This window comes from Oncorhynchus gorbuscha, unplaced genomic scaffold (genome assembly GCF_021184085.1).
Source record: "Oncorhynchus gorbuscha isolate QuinsamMale2020 ecotype Even-year unplaced genomic scaffold, OgorEven_v1.0 Un_scaffold_910, whole genome shotgun sequence".
NCBI classification, from domain to species: domain Eukaryota; kingdom Metazoa; phylum Chordata; class Actinopteri; order Salmoniformes; family Salmonidae; genus Oncorhynchus; species Oncorhynchus gorbuscha.
Genome location: NW_025745875.1, coordinates 81,218 through 96,914, shown reverse-complemented (window position 1 = coordinate 96,914; position 15,697 = coordinate 81,218). Strand labels below are relative to the sequence as shown.

Sequence of the window (15,697 nt, the reverse complement as noted above, 5' to 3'; positions counted from 1 at the left end):
AGACATTAAGGTTCTATCTGCATTTTAGTCTAAATGTAGTTATTGACATAGGTTTGTTATGTTCAATGTTCTCTCCCTATATAGTACTCTATATAGGGAGAGATTATCTCAGAATCTCAGAAAACCTCATAGTCACAAGCTCTCGTGCATTTCACTGATTCGAATCCAGGCTGTATCACAACCGGCCGTGATTGGGACCCAAAAGAGAGGTGCACAATTGGCTCAACGTCGTCCGTGTTTGGCCGGTGTAGGCAGTCATTGTAAATTCGAATTTGTTCTTAACTGACTTGTTTTTGAGGGGGGAATTGATCCAAGGCCCTTCAAAAGGCCTAGTCGCCAGTTGCCCTTCCCCGGTGTAATAAAAAAAAAGGTTACATTTAAAAAATAACACCGGGGATAGGCAACTGGCGACCAACTGGCGACCCCCTTTTGAAGGCCCTTGGATCAATTCCCCCCCCAAAACAGAATACAGCTTTGTAGTGAATTACCATTAATAAAATAAAACAGATAACAGAACAGTCTCAACAGCCAATTGCTGCATGATGAGCTTAGATTTTTGTGCCCCCCCCATCATCAAAGTTGTCCATCCCTGGACTACACCAATGACTCACTGTATATATGAAGGGCTACACATACTGTACTTATAAAGATGCTATATCTCGTCCTCCCTGATACGTACCTTATTCGTGGGCACGCGGACCTTGGGTACGCGCACGCAGCATCGCAGTAGGAGCGTCGTTGCGTCCCTTCGCTGTTTTTATTCACCTGACGAACATGGCCGCTGATGATTGAAGGATACCTCGGATCTCTTGTGATTTCTTAACTTGAGCAATAAACATGCGCCATTTGACGATTTCATTGTATAATATGTGAATGAACATCTTTATGAAGCGATACATTGGGTAAGCGTTTGGGTTTTGCTGTCTGACAAGTGCAAGCAGCTGCTAATGCTAGCTAACGTTAGCAAAATTGTCAGCTGCCGACTGGCTTAGATAAGGTTCCTAGCTGACATTAATTATATTATACTACTCATTAAGTAGCCTTTAGTTACATAGTGGAGGTAACGATATAGAACATGTTTTGCATGCTGATGCATTTGGCATGTCAAGTCGAGCTGGCTAACGTAGCTAGTTCAAATGTAAATGGTCATGTTACATTAACGTTACTTAGGGGGAAGGCAACGTTAGCTCCTGTGTCACAGGCTGAGTCGCGCTGGATAAGAGCGTCTGCTAAATGACAAATGTAAATGTAGTTGGCAAGTGTAAGCCAAATGAACAGAACAAGAACCTCTATTTCAGCTAGTTTACAATGGTTTGCGGACATGTACAAACACGTTAACAATCAACCGGGTTTCTTTCAAAGCCATTACTAACTACCATGCTATTAAGGCTTTCCAAACCAGCAGCCAAAAGATGACTATATAACGTTACAATGGCGCAGTCAGCACGGACGTTACTAATAATGTCGTTGCTATCCAGCGGTGCCTGCGGCTGATAATGTAATAAACATCGTAGGGCCAAACCTGCATTTTTCTGCTTGAGATTATTAACGTTGTTCTGTTACGGGCCAGTGGAACCGAGGAATGAGACAGGGAGGTTTGGGCAGCTGGGCACAGAGGGAGTGGCAGGACTCATGCATGAGTGAACTGGTTTGGCCTGATTTTCTCCTGGCTGTATGTCATGTGACATGTGCGTCAAACAGCTAAGTGCTTTTGGCTGCCAGCATCTCAGGGCACTCAGTTAAATGACTGGCTTCCAGCCCTTGTTGTGCAATATAACAACTCGCCTTACCTGTCTAGATTGCAGAATCATAAACAACACACTGCTCATTGTCATTAGTAGCAGCCAGAATTGAGTGATTCCTAACTCCTCTCCACTAACATGATCTCAAATCAAATTGTATTAGTCACATGTGCTGAATACAACAGGTGTAGACCTTAGTGAAATGTTTACTTATGAGCTCCCAACCAACAATGCAGTTAAAAAATATATTAATAATAATAAGAAATAAAAGCAACAAGTAATTCAAGAGCAGCAATAAAATAACAATAGCGAGACTATAAACAGGGGGGTTACAGACCTGGGCCTGTATTGACAACGAGTCTCAGAGTGCTGATCTTGGATCAGTTTAGGGGGGGTCCTTGATCGGCACTCCTACTCTGAAACGCTTTATCCCTGGCATGTAACAAGCTGTTCATGGAATAGGCTAGTCTGTGAGTGGGAACCAATGTAGCCTCACTGTGTTGCACTCGAAGGTGCAGAAGCCTAACATATGGGTGTATTCATTAGTCGGATTACGTTGAAAAACGTCTCGCAACGGGGTGAAATCCATAGGCCTATGTCTTATCTTAGTCTTGCGTTATGTCAGTTAGGCTATGGATCGACATCATTTCACAAACGGGCTATTTGACACCCTAGTGTAGTTGTGAAAATTTAAAAGCAAACAGATTTGCTGTCACAAGAAGAAAACAAATAAAACATTTTTTTAGAGTTTGCTTTAAAACATGTAAAAAATCTACTATATGTAAGCTTGCATGCTTGTTTTCACTCATACATTCCACACTACTCACAATACCTAGGCTAGTATTGGGTCCTAGAGCCTGAGGTACCTCTTGGGAGACATTCCTACATTTCAGTGGACTGGCATATGTTTGGTGTTCACAAATGAATTATGTGGCACAGGCCTTCAAAAAGCCCCAGGATCTGAAACTGACATTGCTATGTTTTTGTTGTTGTTGAAAACAGCCCTCAAGACAGCTCAGTGACGCAACTTCTGATGCAAGACCTTCAGAGTTTCACTGAAGCTTAAATTTGATAGGCCGCTTAAGTTTTAGCCTAGCCGCAGTAGTGCTTCCAGTTCAGATGAGGTTTAGTCATTGTTATCCCGAAATCCATTGAATGTCCTGTGTTAGTTGTCATGGTTATGTGTAGGGTAGCCTATTAGTTTAAATGCTTTGGTTGTGGACTAAATGTCCCTGTTGTTTATTTGACTCCAGGAAGTAGCACTCTAAACCATGCTGAAGTGGTTTTCCAATGAAGATGGCACTCCTGGCCAGGGAGTAAGTATCAAACCAACATGTCTGTTTGTGAAGGAATGCACCTGTGCTATGTACATGTAGTATGCCCATTTGTGTGTGTGTGTGTATACACACGTGTGTGCAATGTCGTGTGTGTTCTTCCAAAGCCATCAGCCCATAACCCCATAGATGGGGGGGGGGGATTAGGGAGAGTGCTGAGCTCACAGCTTTTTACTGTGTGAGGATCAGAAATCGTACTTCCTGTAGTGAAGCCACAGCTACCCCCCCCACCCCCACACATCCGCCCCAATTCACGCCAATCGACCCCTAACAACAAGCCCTTTTCCTTTCAGTCCCTAGCCTAGCCCATTCTCCTTGTTCTTATCCCTTAGCTGTTTGTATAATACGTTTATCTCTTTGTCCTCTGTTCCAGCGAAGGCTAGCTTTCTGTTTTCACTAACAGATTGTCTCTCTCTCCTTGTCTGTCTCTCGTGTCTCCTCGGTGCTTTCCTCGTTTCGGTCTTTCCTTGTCTCGGTCTCTCCTGGTCTCTCTCTCTCCTCGTCTCGCTCTCTCCTCGTCTCTCTCCTCGTCTCTTGTCTCTCCTCGTCGCTCTCTCTCTCCCCGCTTCTCTCTTGCCTTGTCTCGCTCTGTGTCTCTTGTCTCTCCTCGTCTCGCTCTCCTCATCTCGCTCTCCTCATCTCGCTCTCCTCGTCTCGCTCTCCTCGTCTCGCTCTGTGTCTCTTGTCTCTCCTCGTCTCGCTCTCCTCGTCTCGCTCTCCTCGTCTCGCTCTCCTCGTCTCGCTCTCCTCGTCTCTCTTCGTTGCTCTCTCTCTCCTCGTCTCTCTCGCTCTCTCTCTCTCACCTTGTCTCGCTCTCTGTGTCTTTCTCTTGTCTCTCTCTCCCTCTCTGTCTCTCTCTCCTCGTCTCTCTTGTCGTCTGTCTGTCTCCCCCTCCTGGCTCTCTAACCATACCTCTCTCCCCATCCTACTCTCGGTCCCCGGTCTCTCTCAGGCGCTCGGCAAGGGTGGTGGTGGTGCTGGAGGAGGAGGAGCCAGGCAGCCCTGGTGGAGGTGGCGTCGTCTGTCTGTCTCCCCCTCCTGGCTCTCTACCATATCTCCTGGCTCTCTACCATACCTCTCCCCCATCCTACTCTCGGTCCCCGGTCTCTCTCCAGGCGCTCGGCACCCCCCAGGGTGGTGGTGGTGCTGGAGGAGGAGAAGGAGGCCAGGCAGCCCTGGTGGAGGTGGCGGAGCGGCTGGCCCAGACAGAGCAGCTGGTGGCCCAGCTGAAGGAGCTGATCCGTGAGAAGGATGGCTCGCTGCGCACCAAAGACGAGCAGCTCAAGGTACGTCCTGGGTGCTCCAGTTTGATGATGCTCCTAGACCCTCTCCCGAAGGCCTAACCATTAAGAGGTGAACATTTTTAAACCAACCGTAGATCAGTTCTTACCAACTGCATCATTGTGGCAGTTCAAGGCCCTCCTAAAGCCACAGGGATTGCTGACGGACAAAGTAGAGGCATTTATCAGAAAGCGCAATGCAAACACTGCCACGGCAGAGTGAGGCCCATATGCTGTCAGTTTGTTTTTAATTCAAGACAATAGAATCACTCATCCTGTTTCAATGGCAGGGAGTGGTTTAGTTACTTTTGTCTATTCATTTACAAGTCAAAGTCCACTTGTGCTGCACAGAGTGCTGACACCATATCTGCATCCCAAATGTCACCCTATTCCCTATATAGTTCACTACTGGGCCCTGGTCAAAAGATGTGCAATATATAGGGATTATATGGGCCCTGGTCAAAAGTAGTGCACTATATAGGGATTAGATGGGCCCTGGTCAAAAGTAGTGCACTATATAGGGAATAGATGGGCCCTGGTCAAAAGTATTGCACTACATAGGGAATAGAGTGCAATTTGGGATGCACACCATGTCTATATGAGGGCTGCTGAGGAATTTACAACCAATTTCTTTTGTCCAATAGAAACATTGTGGTCTCTGCTGATACTACAGCCATAGCTTAGTCTACCTGAGAGGCTCCATAGATAGACTATATAGTAAAACAGGATTGGAGTCCACAGGGAATAGTATAGGCTACTATCGCTAACTCACAGTCCAACCAAGGTGCATGAATGAAGAAACAGACTGGCTAATATGTGAGAGGTGTTCAGGCAGTCTGAGATCACAGCACAGTGCATCACATAAAAAAACAGATCACAAACTCAGTGTCCATATGGCCTTTTAAAGGCACAGTTAGCCCAAATGAGCTTTTACAGTTATGCTTATTAAGACTTAATGCTAAAGACACGATAACTCCAAAGAGTAGGCTACCCCTCCATATCGGAGCAAGACATACATTGAATGTGTGACACCCCTAGCTTTAACTAAAGGTACCATGTCTACCCCTCCCCCTCCTACTTTTCTACACAGGCAGAGAAGGAGGCGTGCGAGGCCAAGCTGTCCAAGATGCGTCTCCAGAACAAAGCCAAGGTCACCTCCCTCAGCGCCCAGCTGGAGGAGCTGAAGAAAGGAGGTGCTGCCGGGGGTGGAGCTGGGGGCCAGGGGACTCCCACCCACAGTAAGAAGGTAACACGCTCACACACACATACATGCACATATGTTTGCACGTACACACGCAGATGGACAGACAGACACATCCATCCACCCATCCAAGTTCAGTGAGCAATAGCAACAGGAAACCACAGTAACCCTTCTGACCTTTGACCCTGTTTTTCCCTGCATATGACCCCTGTAGGGAGGTGTAGAGGGAAGCGAGCAGGCCAGCCGTGGGAAGATCCTCCTCCTTAGGAAGAAGGTGGAGGAGCTGGAGCATCAGCTGTCACAGAGAGATGAGGAACTGGAAGTCAAGGTACTACCTACACCCTCACCAAAATCTCATCTATTCCCTTTTAGAATGCATTTTGAGGCAGAAAAATGTTAAGGAAGTTCAAAGGGGTTTAAACCTTCAATAGGCACTGTACATGCATTCCTATGAGCATTCATACTGGCTGTATAATGCCTTATGAAACGTGGTTTGGTTTAGGGAATGTACACATTTGCAGTTTAAAGCTTAGTTGCTATATACGGTGCATTTGGAAAGTATTCAGACCCCTAGACTTTTTCCACAATTTCTTACGTTACAGCCTTATTCTAAAATTGATTAAAAATAATTTTTCGCTCATCAATCTACACACAATACCCCATAATGACAAAGCAAAAGCAGGTTTTTAGACATTTCTGCACATTTATACAATATAAAAACTAAAATATTGCAGACCCTTTACTCAGTACTTTGTTGAAGCATCTTTGGCAGCGATTTAGCCTTGAGTCTTCTTGGGTATGACGCTACAAGCTTGGCACACTTGTATTTGGGGAGTTTCTCCCATTCTTCTCTGCAGATCCTCTCAAGCTCTGTCAAGTTAGTTGGGAAGCGTCACTGCACAGCTATTTCCAGATCTCTCCAAAGATGTTCGATTGGGTTCAAGTCCGGGCTCCGGCTGGCCCACTCAAGGACATTGAAATACTTGTCCTGAAGCCACTCCTGCGTTGCCTGTGTGCTTAGGGTCATTGACATGCTGGAGGTGAACCTTCGCCCCAGTCTGAGGTCCTGAGCGCTCTGGAGCAGGTTTTCATAAAGGATCTCTCTACTTTTCTCCGTTCATCTTTCCATCGATCCTGACTAGTCTCCCAGTCCCTGCCGCTGAAAAACATCCCCACAGCATGATGCTGTCACCACCATGCTTCACCGTAGGGAAGAAAAAGTGGAAAATTCTCAAAATTGTGTGTGAATGAGTATATATTTTTAGTGTTTGAGTGTTGTTGTGTCTACTATGTGTGTGTGCGCCGATGTGCATCTGACCCGTGCCCACGTCTTTCCCTCTCCCAGTCACGAGAGCTGGAGGCCCAGAGGCAGCGTGGTGCGGACATGGACGCCATGCTGGTGGAGCGAAACAGGAAGCTGTCAGAGAAGGAGGCCTACATAGTCCACCTGCAGACTGGCCTGGCCACCGGAGAGCAGACGGCCACGCCTCCAGCCCAACCAGACACGGAGCACATGGTAAATACAAATTCCAGAAGCTTTATTGTCCTTTAAATATGCATCCCATGGACAAATTGGCACGAGCCAACAATGATGCATCTGCTATTGGGACACTACGGATTTCAGAGAGATGTTAGGGGTACCAGTAACAGTAGTCACCAGCCCTGGTCCTGGAGATACATGGGGTGTGACCAGCACGGTCATATTATCCATGACCTCATGTACACAATCTAATACGAGGTTTCCCACCACACAATATAATACGAGTTATCCCACCACACAATATAACACGAGGTTTCCCACCACACAATATAACATGAGTTTTCTCACCACACAATCTAATACGAGGTATCTCACCACACAATCTAATACAAGGTTTTTGGGTGGTGTTCCAGGCGTTGCCGGAGGAGAGCGGAGTGGGCTCCCTGGCGGAGCTGCAGCTGTTGGTCCTAAGTCTGACCAGGAAGGTGGGCGAGGGTGATGAACGTCACAGCCTGCTGCAGGAACAGACTGAGAGCCTCAAGGAGCTCCTAGTCACAGAAAAGGCCACCTTCGAGGACAAGGAGAACATGTACAAGCAAAACGTAGGTTATGGTGAAAAATCACAGATTTCGCAGATGTGATTTTTTAACATGATTTATCAGCAAATCTGCTTATGACTTTATAATATAAGAGATGTACTATTTTTTTAATCATCACATTATTTATCGTCACGTTTATTAATGACAGATAAACATTAAAACAAAAACAAAACATCCAGTTACAACACAACTCCTCCTCCCGTCCCTGTAAAATCAGCTTTTTCATGTTTTCTGTGTCTTGGCCAATCACATCACTGTTCACCTCATCAGCTGAAGAAATCGCAAACGCTCTATTTCCCTGTCAGACCAGCCGTGTATTCAAGCTTCCCTGTCAGACTAGCCGTGACCAGCCGTGTATTCAAGCTTCCCTGTCAGACCAGCCGTGTATTCAAGCTTCCCTGTCAGACCAGCCGTGACCAGCCGTGTATTCAAGCTTCCCTGTCAGACCAGCCATGACCAGCCGTGTATTCAAGCTTCCCTGTCAGACCAGCCGTGTATTCAAGCTTCCCTGTCAGACCAGCTGTGACCAGCCGTGTATTCAAGCTTCCGTCAGACCAGCTGTGACCAGCCATGTATTCAAGCTTCACAAATGTCTTCTGAATGAACTATCGTTTCAGATCCAGACGTTTAAAGACATCATTCTGCAGAAAGACAACAAGCTAATGGAGGTAAACCAGATGCATGAGCAGGAGCTCTTCAAATTGGCCGCCAAGTCTGACGCCAGCGCTGATCTGGAACAGGTAAACTAGACTAGAGGATCTACCACTGTTACTTTTGTTTTACCATTAAAATGACCAGTAAAATCTACTATGAACCCACTTTAAATTGTCCTTATTCCGTGAAGTTACTCTATTCATTCTGAACTCTGTAACCTGGCTGCATGCTAGCTGTAGATAGAATAATCTATAGTGTATCTTAAGTCATTGGAAGGAACATTCTGTTTCAATACAGTTATACATCCAGCGAATTGTACCAAAAGTGAAACATTTCCAGTTACAACATGCAATGTCCTAGTGTGACCACAAGATCAAGTTGTGATATACAGTATCACTGCTGTGCACCGTGGGTAGTGTAGTTGCTGACATGGCTGTCTGTCCTCCCCAGCTCCTGAAGGCTCTGAAACAGAAACTACATGAGAAGGAGGAGGTGCTGCAGGGTAAAAACCAGGTGATTGATGTCCTCCAGGGGGAGGTGGACTCCAGAGACCAGCAGATCAAGGTGAGGGGTTATTTAAATAGGTCAAACTTTAGTTAAGGTGAACTATCCCTTTAAGGGGTCCTCTTTGTGTCTCAGGTAGAGCATGGCGCTTGCACCGCCTAGATCAGGGGGTTTGTTTCCCTCTGGGGCCACCCATATGAAGAATGTATGCACACATGACTGTACATCACTTTGGATAAAAACATCTGCTAAATGGCATATATTATGATATATTATAAGGAACCACATGGGTGTTAACAGCTATACCCATTGGAAGGGTGGGCCAAGACAATATGGGCTACGTTCCAATTCTCTTTCTTTCTCCCAAAGTGTGTGTCCACTTCCCAACCTTCCTGCATACATTTAACAATGACGAGAAGTCTCTCCAGACTACTCTTACATCAATCCAATGCTATTAGATCCCTTACAGGGAGTGTGCAAGTGCACACTACTAGGAAGAGGGTGGAGAATCAAGGATACAGTCTTGGTGATGGCTACTACTATAATGAATAATAATTTGGTGGGTGCTTTTATTGGTCCTATTTCATACACATACAAGTGTGTATTAATACGCCTGTGTGAATTCTAAATGTGTTTTTTGCGTATCCCATCTCTCCGGACACCCTCGGAGAGAGGCGTGACGGCCAGGGTCAGCCACTATCAACGGTGACCCTGGAGTAATTAACTTCAGATGAGGGAGACCAATCCCCTTATGTCATCTCTCTCGCGACAACCCTAGCTTAGAACAGTGATCACCAATTGTCCCTCCTTCCCTCATTCATCCCTCTCTATCCCCTCCTGCTCTACCCTCATCCCTCCTTTTCTCTCCCAGGACCTTGTGGAGCGGGCGCGGCGGCTGCAGGTGGAGCGCGAGAGCCTCGGGTCCAAGATGGAGGCTGAGAAGCACGTGATGCGGGCTCAGCTGCGTGACCTCTTGGAGAAGCATCAGGGCGAGCTGCGCCGTGCCGCCGAGTGTCACGAGGCCCAGCTGGCCGAGCGGGAGCAGGCACTTCGCGGGCAGCTACAGGAGGAGCTGGGAAGGAACCCTGTCGCTGAGCTTCAGACCCAAACGCAAGCAGGGAGTGGCAGGGATTCTCCAGCCACGGCCCAGAGGATGAACGAGCTGGAAGGTAGGTAGTCGGTACAGGTGTGGACAGATACACACATTCTACAGACCATATGATGCTTAGATTATGTTGATGTGCTTCCTGGGATGTTAAGCTCTTCTTCAGGTCTTGTGAAGATCTCATGATCTGCTTTTCTCCTGTCACTCTCCTTTCTCTCTCTGTCTCCCCCCCTTCTTTCTCTGTCTCCCCCCCTTCTTTCTCTCTCTGTCTCCCCCTTCTTTCTCTGTCTCCCCCTTCTTTCTCTGTCTCCCCCTTCTTTCTGTCTCCCCCTTCTTTCTGTCTCCCCCCCCTTCTTTCTCTGTCTCCCCCTTCTTTCTGTCTCCCCTTTCTTCTTTCTGTCTCCCCCCCCTTCTTTCTTTCTCTGTCTCCCCCCTCTGTCTCCCCCTTCTTTCTCTCTCTGTCTCCCCCTTCTTTCTCTCTCTGTCTCCCCCTTCTTTCTCTCTCTCCCCCTTCTCTCTCTCTCTCCCCCCTTCTTTCTCTCTCTGTCTCCCCCTCCCCCCTTCTTTCTCTCTCTGTCTCCCCCTTTCTCTCTTCTTTCTCTCTCTGTCTCCCCCTTCTTTCTCTCTTTGTCTCCCCCTTCTTTCTCTCTCTGTCTCCCCCCCCTTCTTTCTCTCTCTGTCTCCCCCTTCTTTCTCTCTCTGTCTCCCCCTTTCTCTCTTCTTTCTCTCTCTGTCTCCCCCTTCTTTCTCTCTCTCTGTCCCCTTCTTTCTCTCTCTGTCTCCCCCTTCTTTCTCTCTCTGTCTCCCCCTTCTTTCTCTCTCTGTCTCCCCCCTTCTTTCTCTCTTTGTCTCCCCCTTCTTTCTCTCTCTCTGTCTCCCCCTTCTTTCTCTCTCTGTCTCCCCCCTTCTTTCTCTGTCCCCCCCTTCTTTCTCTGTCTCTGTCTTTCTTTCTCTCTCTGTCTCTCCCCCTTCTTTCTCGTCTCTTGCAGCACAAGCCAAGCTGAAATCTGAGGAGGCCAGTAAATCGGAAGCCAAGTTCCTAAAGATAAAAGCCTGGTCAAAGTCTCGTATTCGACAGCTGGAGGACGAGCTGAGGAAAAGCCAGGTAAGAGATCCAGTTCTATCTAGCAAACTAATTGTAACATTTTAAATAGGCGGGATGAGTACATTTATAATCAGCAGCGCGATGATCAATGTTATAACTTTTCTGTAACAATGGTCTGTGAGAAGAGGGCAATTATTTTAGCAGAGTTGAATTCAGAGCTCCCATCTATTTAGACTTCTATGATTAGTATGCTCAGAGGGCACGTGTGTTTGGGAGAGGGAAAATGTTGCCCTGAATGTATGTCGTGCACGTTTAGTCTCATTCAAGAACCAGACATGTTGCGCTGAGCTTCCCTTGACCTGTGAACAATGACCCTCCTCCAGTCTGGCAGAGCGGGCCCTGATGTGACGTCCCTGCGTAGCCGCGTCACGGATCTGGAGGAGGAGCGGGAGGAGACGCTGTGGAAGCTGGAGCAGTACGACGAGATCAAGGCCAAGAACGGTGAGGAGAGTCTTCCAACTATCATCAATCACCTGACTACACTTATCTGGACCATGGTGTAATGAACTTAACACTTACAAAACTAGCTAGCACGTTATCTTATTGTGGACTTCTCCTTGGTGTTATCATTTATAACTCTTTAAAAAATGATGTGTTAATATGTTATTTAGTAAACACCCCACCCCCTCTTTTGTCTAGCAACGCTAGGGGGGGAAAACATTTCTTTACATTCAAAGCGAAAAGGCTTTTCTTTTCTCTTTAACAAAAGGCTTTTCTACTGCAGATGTTCTCTAGATGTTCTCTGTACTGAAACTAATCTCTGTGTCGTCTGGTGAGGATTTACAAGAGGTTTGAAGACCATCTAAATGAGCAACGGCTCCCCATGTTTACAAGTGATCTGTTTCAGCCTTGTACATCTGTATGTTATTTTGGTCGCTTGTTCTGTTTGATCTTTGTCAATGTACCTTCAGCGTGTTATTCAGAATCTGTTTACATTGTGTTCTGTCTCTAACATGTCCTCTCCTCATGTAGATGTACTGGAGGTGGTTAACATGTCCTCTGTCCTCATGTAGATGTGCTGGAGGTGGTTAACATGTCCTCTGTCCTCATGTAGATGTGCTGGAGGTGGTTAACATGTCCTCTGTCCTCATGTAGATGTGTTGGAGGTGGTTAACATGTCCTCTGTCCTCATGTAGATGTGCTGGAGGTGGTTAACATGTCCTCTGTCCTCATGTAGATGTGCTGGAGGTGGTTAACATGTCCTCTGTCCTCATGTAGATGTGCTGGAGGTGGTTAACATGTCCTCTGTCCTCATGTAGATGTGCTGGAGGTGGTTAACATGTCCTCTGTCCTCATGTAGATGTGCTGGAGGTGGTTAACATGTCCTCTGTCCTCATGTAGATGTGCTGGAGGTGGTTAACTGTCCTCTGTCCTCATGTAGATGTGCTGGAGGTGGTTAACATGTCCTCTGTCCTCATGTAGATGTGCTGGAGGTGGTTAACATGTCCTCTGTCCTCATGTAGATGTGCTGGAGGTGGTTAACATGTCCTCTGTCCTCATGTAGATGTGTTGGAGGTGGTTAACTGGAGATGTGGTGGTTAACATGTCCTCTGTCCTCATGTAGATGTGCTGGAGGTGGTTAACATGTCCTCTGTCCTCATGTAGATGTGCTGTCCTCAGGTGGTTAACATGTCCTCTGTCCTCATGTAGATGTGCTGGAGGTGGTTAACATGTCCTCTGTCCTCATGTAGATGTGCTGGAGGTGGTTAACATGTCCTCTGTCCTCATGTAGATGTGTTGGAGGTGGTTAACATGTCCTCTGTCCTCATGTAGATGTGCTGGAGGTGGTTAACATGTCCTCTGTCCTCATGTAGATGTGCTGGAGGTGGTTAACATGTCCTCTGTCCTCATGTAGATGTGTTGGAGGTGGTTAACATGTCCTCTGTCCTCATGTAGATGTGCTGGATGTTAACATGTCCTCTGTCCTCATGTAGATGTGCTGGAGGTGGTTAACATGTCCTCTGTCCTCATGTAGATGTGCTGGAGGTGGTTAACATGTCCTCTGTCCTCATGTAGATGTGTTGGAGGTGGTTAACATGTGGAGGTGGTTAACATGTCCTCTGTCCTCATGTAGATGTGCTGGAGGTGGTTAACATGTCCTCTGTCCTCATGTAGATGTGTTGGAGGTGGTTAACATGTCCTCATGTAGATGTGCTGGAGGTGGTTAACATGTCCTCTGTCCTCATGTAGATGTGCTGGAGGTGGTTAACATGTCCTGTGTTGGAGGTGGTTAACATGTCCTCATGTAGATGTGCTGGAGGTGGTTAACATGTCCTCATGTAGATGTGTTGGAGGTGGTTAACATGTCCTCTGTCCTCATGTAGATGTGCTGGAGGTGGTTAACATGTCCTCTGTCCTCATGTAGATGTGCATGTAGATGTAGATGTGCTGGAGGTGGTTAACATGTCCTCTGTCCTCATGTAGATGTTAACATGTCCTCTGTCCTCATGTAGATGTACTGGAGGTGGTTAACATGTCCTCTGTCCTCATGTAGATGTTACATGGTAGATGTGGTGGTAACATGTCCTCTGTCCTCATGTAGATGTTAACATGTCCTCTGTCCTCATGTAGATGTTAACATGTCCTCTGTCCTCATGTAGATGTTAACATGTCCTCTGTCCTCATGTAGATGTTAACATGTCCTCTGTCCTCATGTAGATGTTAACATGTCCTCTGTCCTCATGTAGATGTTAACATGTCCTCTGTCCTCATGTAGATGTGCTGGAGGAGGTAACATGTCCTCTGTCCTCATGTAGATGTACTGGAGGTGGTTAACATGTCATCTCTGTCCTCATGTAGATGTTAACATGTCCTCTGTCCTCATGTAGATGTACTGGAGGTGGTTAACATGTCATCTGTCCTCATGTAGATGTTAACATGTCCTCTGTCCTCATGTAGATGTTATCATGTCCTCTGTCCTCATGTGTTAACTGGTCCTCAGTAGATGTTATCATGTCCTCTGTCCTCATGTAGATGTTAACATGTCCTCTGTCCTCATGTAGATGTTAACATGTGTCCTCATGTAGATGTTAACATGTCCTGTGTCCTCAGTAGATGTTAACATGTTAATGTATGTCCTCTGTCCTCATGTAGATGTGCTGGAGGAGGTTAACATGTCCTCTGTCCTCATGTAGATGTTAACATGTCCTCTGTCCTCATGTAGATGTTAACATGTCCTCTGTCCTCATGTAGATGTTAACATGTCCTCTGTCCTCATGTAGATGTGCTGGAGGTGGTTAACATGTCCTCTGTCCTCATGTAGATGTTAACATGTCCTCTGACCTGTCATGTCCTCTGTCCTCATGTAGATGTGCTGGAGGAGGTTAACATGTCCTCTGTCCTCATGTAGATGTGCTGGAGGTGGTTAACATGTCATCTGTCCTCATGTAGATGTTAACATGTCCTCTGTCCTCATGTAGATGTTAATGTCCTCTGTCCTCATGTCATGTCCTCTGTCCTCATGTAGATGTGCTGGAGGAGGTTAACATGTCCTCTGTCCTCATGTAGATGTACTGGAGGTGGTTAACATGTCCTCTGTCCTCATGTAGATGTTAACATGTCCTTTGTCCTCATGTAGATGTGCTGGAGGTGGTTAACATGTCCTCTGTCCTCATGTAGATGTGCTGGAGGTTAACATGTCCTCTGTCCTCATGTAGATGTGCTGGAGGTGGTTAACATGTCCTCTGTCCTCATGTAAATGTTAACATGCCCTCTGACCTTATGTAGATGTTAACATGTCCTCTGTCCTCATGTAGATGTGCTGGAGGTGGTTAACATGTCCTCTGTCCTCATGTAGATGTGCTGGAGGTGGTTAACATGTCCTCTGACCTTATGTAGATGTTAACATGTCCTCTGTCCTCATGTAGATGTGCTGGAGGTGGTTAACATGTCCTTTGTCCTCATGTAGATGTGCTGGAGGTGGTTAACATGTCCTCTGTCCTCATGTAGATGTGCTGGAGGTGGTTAACGTCATCTGTCCTCATGTAGATGTTAACATGTCCTCTGTCCTCATGTAGATGTTATCATGTCCTCTGTCCTCATGTAGATGTTATCATGTCCTCTGTCCTCATGTAGATGTGCTGGAGGAGGTTAACATGTCCTCTGTCCTCATGTAGATGTACTGGAGGTGGTTAACATGTCCTCTGTCCTCATGTAGATGTTAACATGTCCTCTGTCCTCATGTAGATGTGCTGGAGGTGGTTAACATGTCCTCTGTCCTCATGTAGATGTGCTGGAGGTTAACATGTCCTGGAGGTGGTTAACTGTCCTCATGTAGATGTTAACATGCCCTGACCTTATGTAGATGTTAACATGTCCTCTGTCCTCATGTAGATGTGCTGGAACATGTCCTCTCATGTCCTGTCCTTTGTCCTCATGTAGATGTGCTGGAGGTGGTTAACATGTCCTCTGTCCTCATGTAGATGTTAACATGCCCTCTGACCTTATGTAGATGTTAACATGTCCTCTGTCCTCATGTAGATGTGCTGGAGGTGGTTAACATGTCCTCTGTCCTCATGTAGATGTGCTGGAGGTGGTTAACATGTCCTCTGTCCTCATGTAGATGTGCTGGAGGTGGTTAACATGTCCTGTAGATGTGCTGGTGGTTAACATGTCCTCTGTCCTCATGTAGATGTTAACATGCCCTCTGACCTTATGTAGATGTTAACATGTCCTCTGTCCTCATGTAGATGTG

General features: G+C 46.6%; 1 protein-coding gene across 1 annotated transcript; it reads left to right on the top strand.

Annotated features, from left to right (window-relative positions):
• The first annotated feature begins 743 nt into the window (after positions 1-743).
• Positions 744-15,384, top strand: LOC124020783 (forkhead-associated domain-containing protein 1-like). The gene is made up of 14 exons (XM_046336056.1): positions 744-902; positions 2,996-3,058; positions 4,192-4,362; positions 5,447-5,602; positions 5,772-5,885; positions 6,903-7,073; positions 7,451-7,639; positions 8,254-8,376; positions 8,741-8,854; positions 9,666-9,963; positions 10,889-11,004; positions 11,328-11,445; positions 11,977-11,987; positions 15,337-15,384. The coding sequence occupies exons 2-14, from the start codon at positions 3,014-3,016 to the stop codon at positions 15,382-15,384; spliced, it is 1,674 nt and encodes a 557-aa protein (XP_046192012.1). The 5' UTR covers positions 744-902; positions 2,996-3,013.
• The last annotated feature ends 313 nt before the right edge of the window (positions 15,385-15,697 follow it).

Bases quoted from the DNA above. Each gene is read 5' to 3' on its own strand.
- LOC124020783 (XM_046336056.1), top strand. From the start codon at position 3,014: ATGCTGAAGTGGTTTTCCAATGAAGATGGCACTCCTGGCCAGGGA. The intron at 8,855-9,665 runs GTGAGGGGTTAT...TTTCTCTCCCAG, and splicing joins CCAGAGACCAGCAGATCAAG to GACCTTGTGGAGCGGGCGCG. The intron at 9,964-10,888 runs GTAGGTAGTCGG...CGTCTCTTGCAG, and splicing joins GAGGATGAACGAGCTGGAAG to CACAAGCCAAGCTGAAATCT.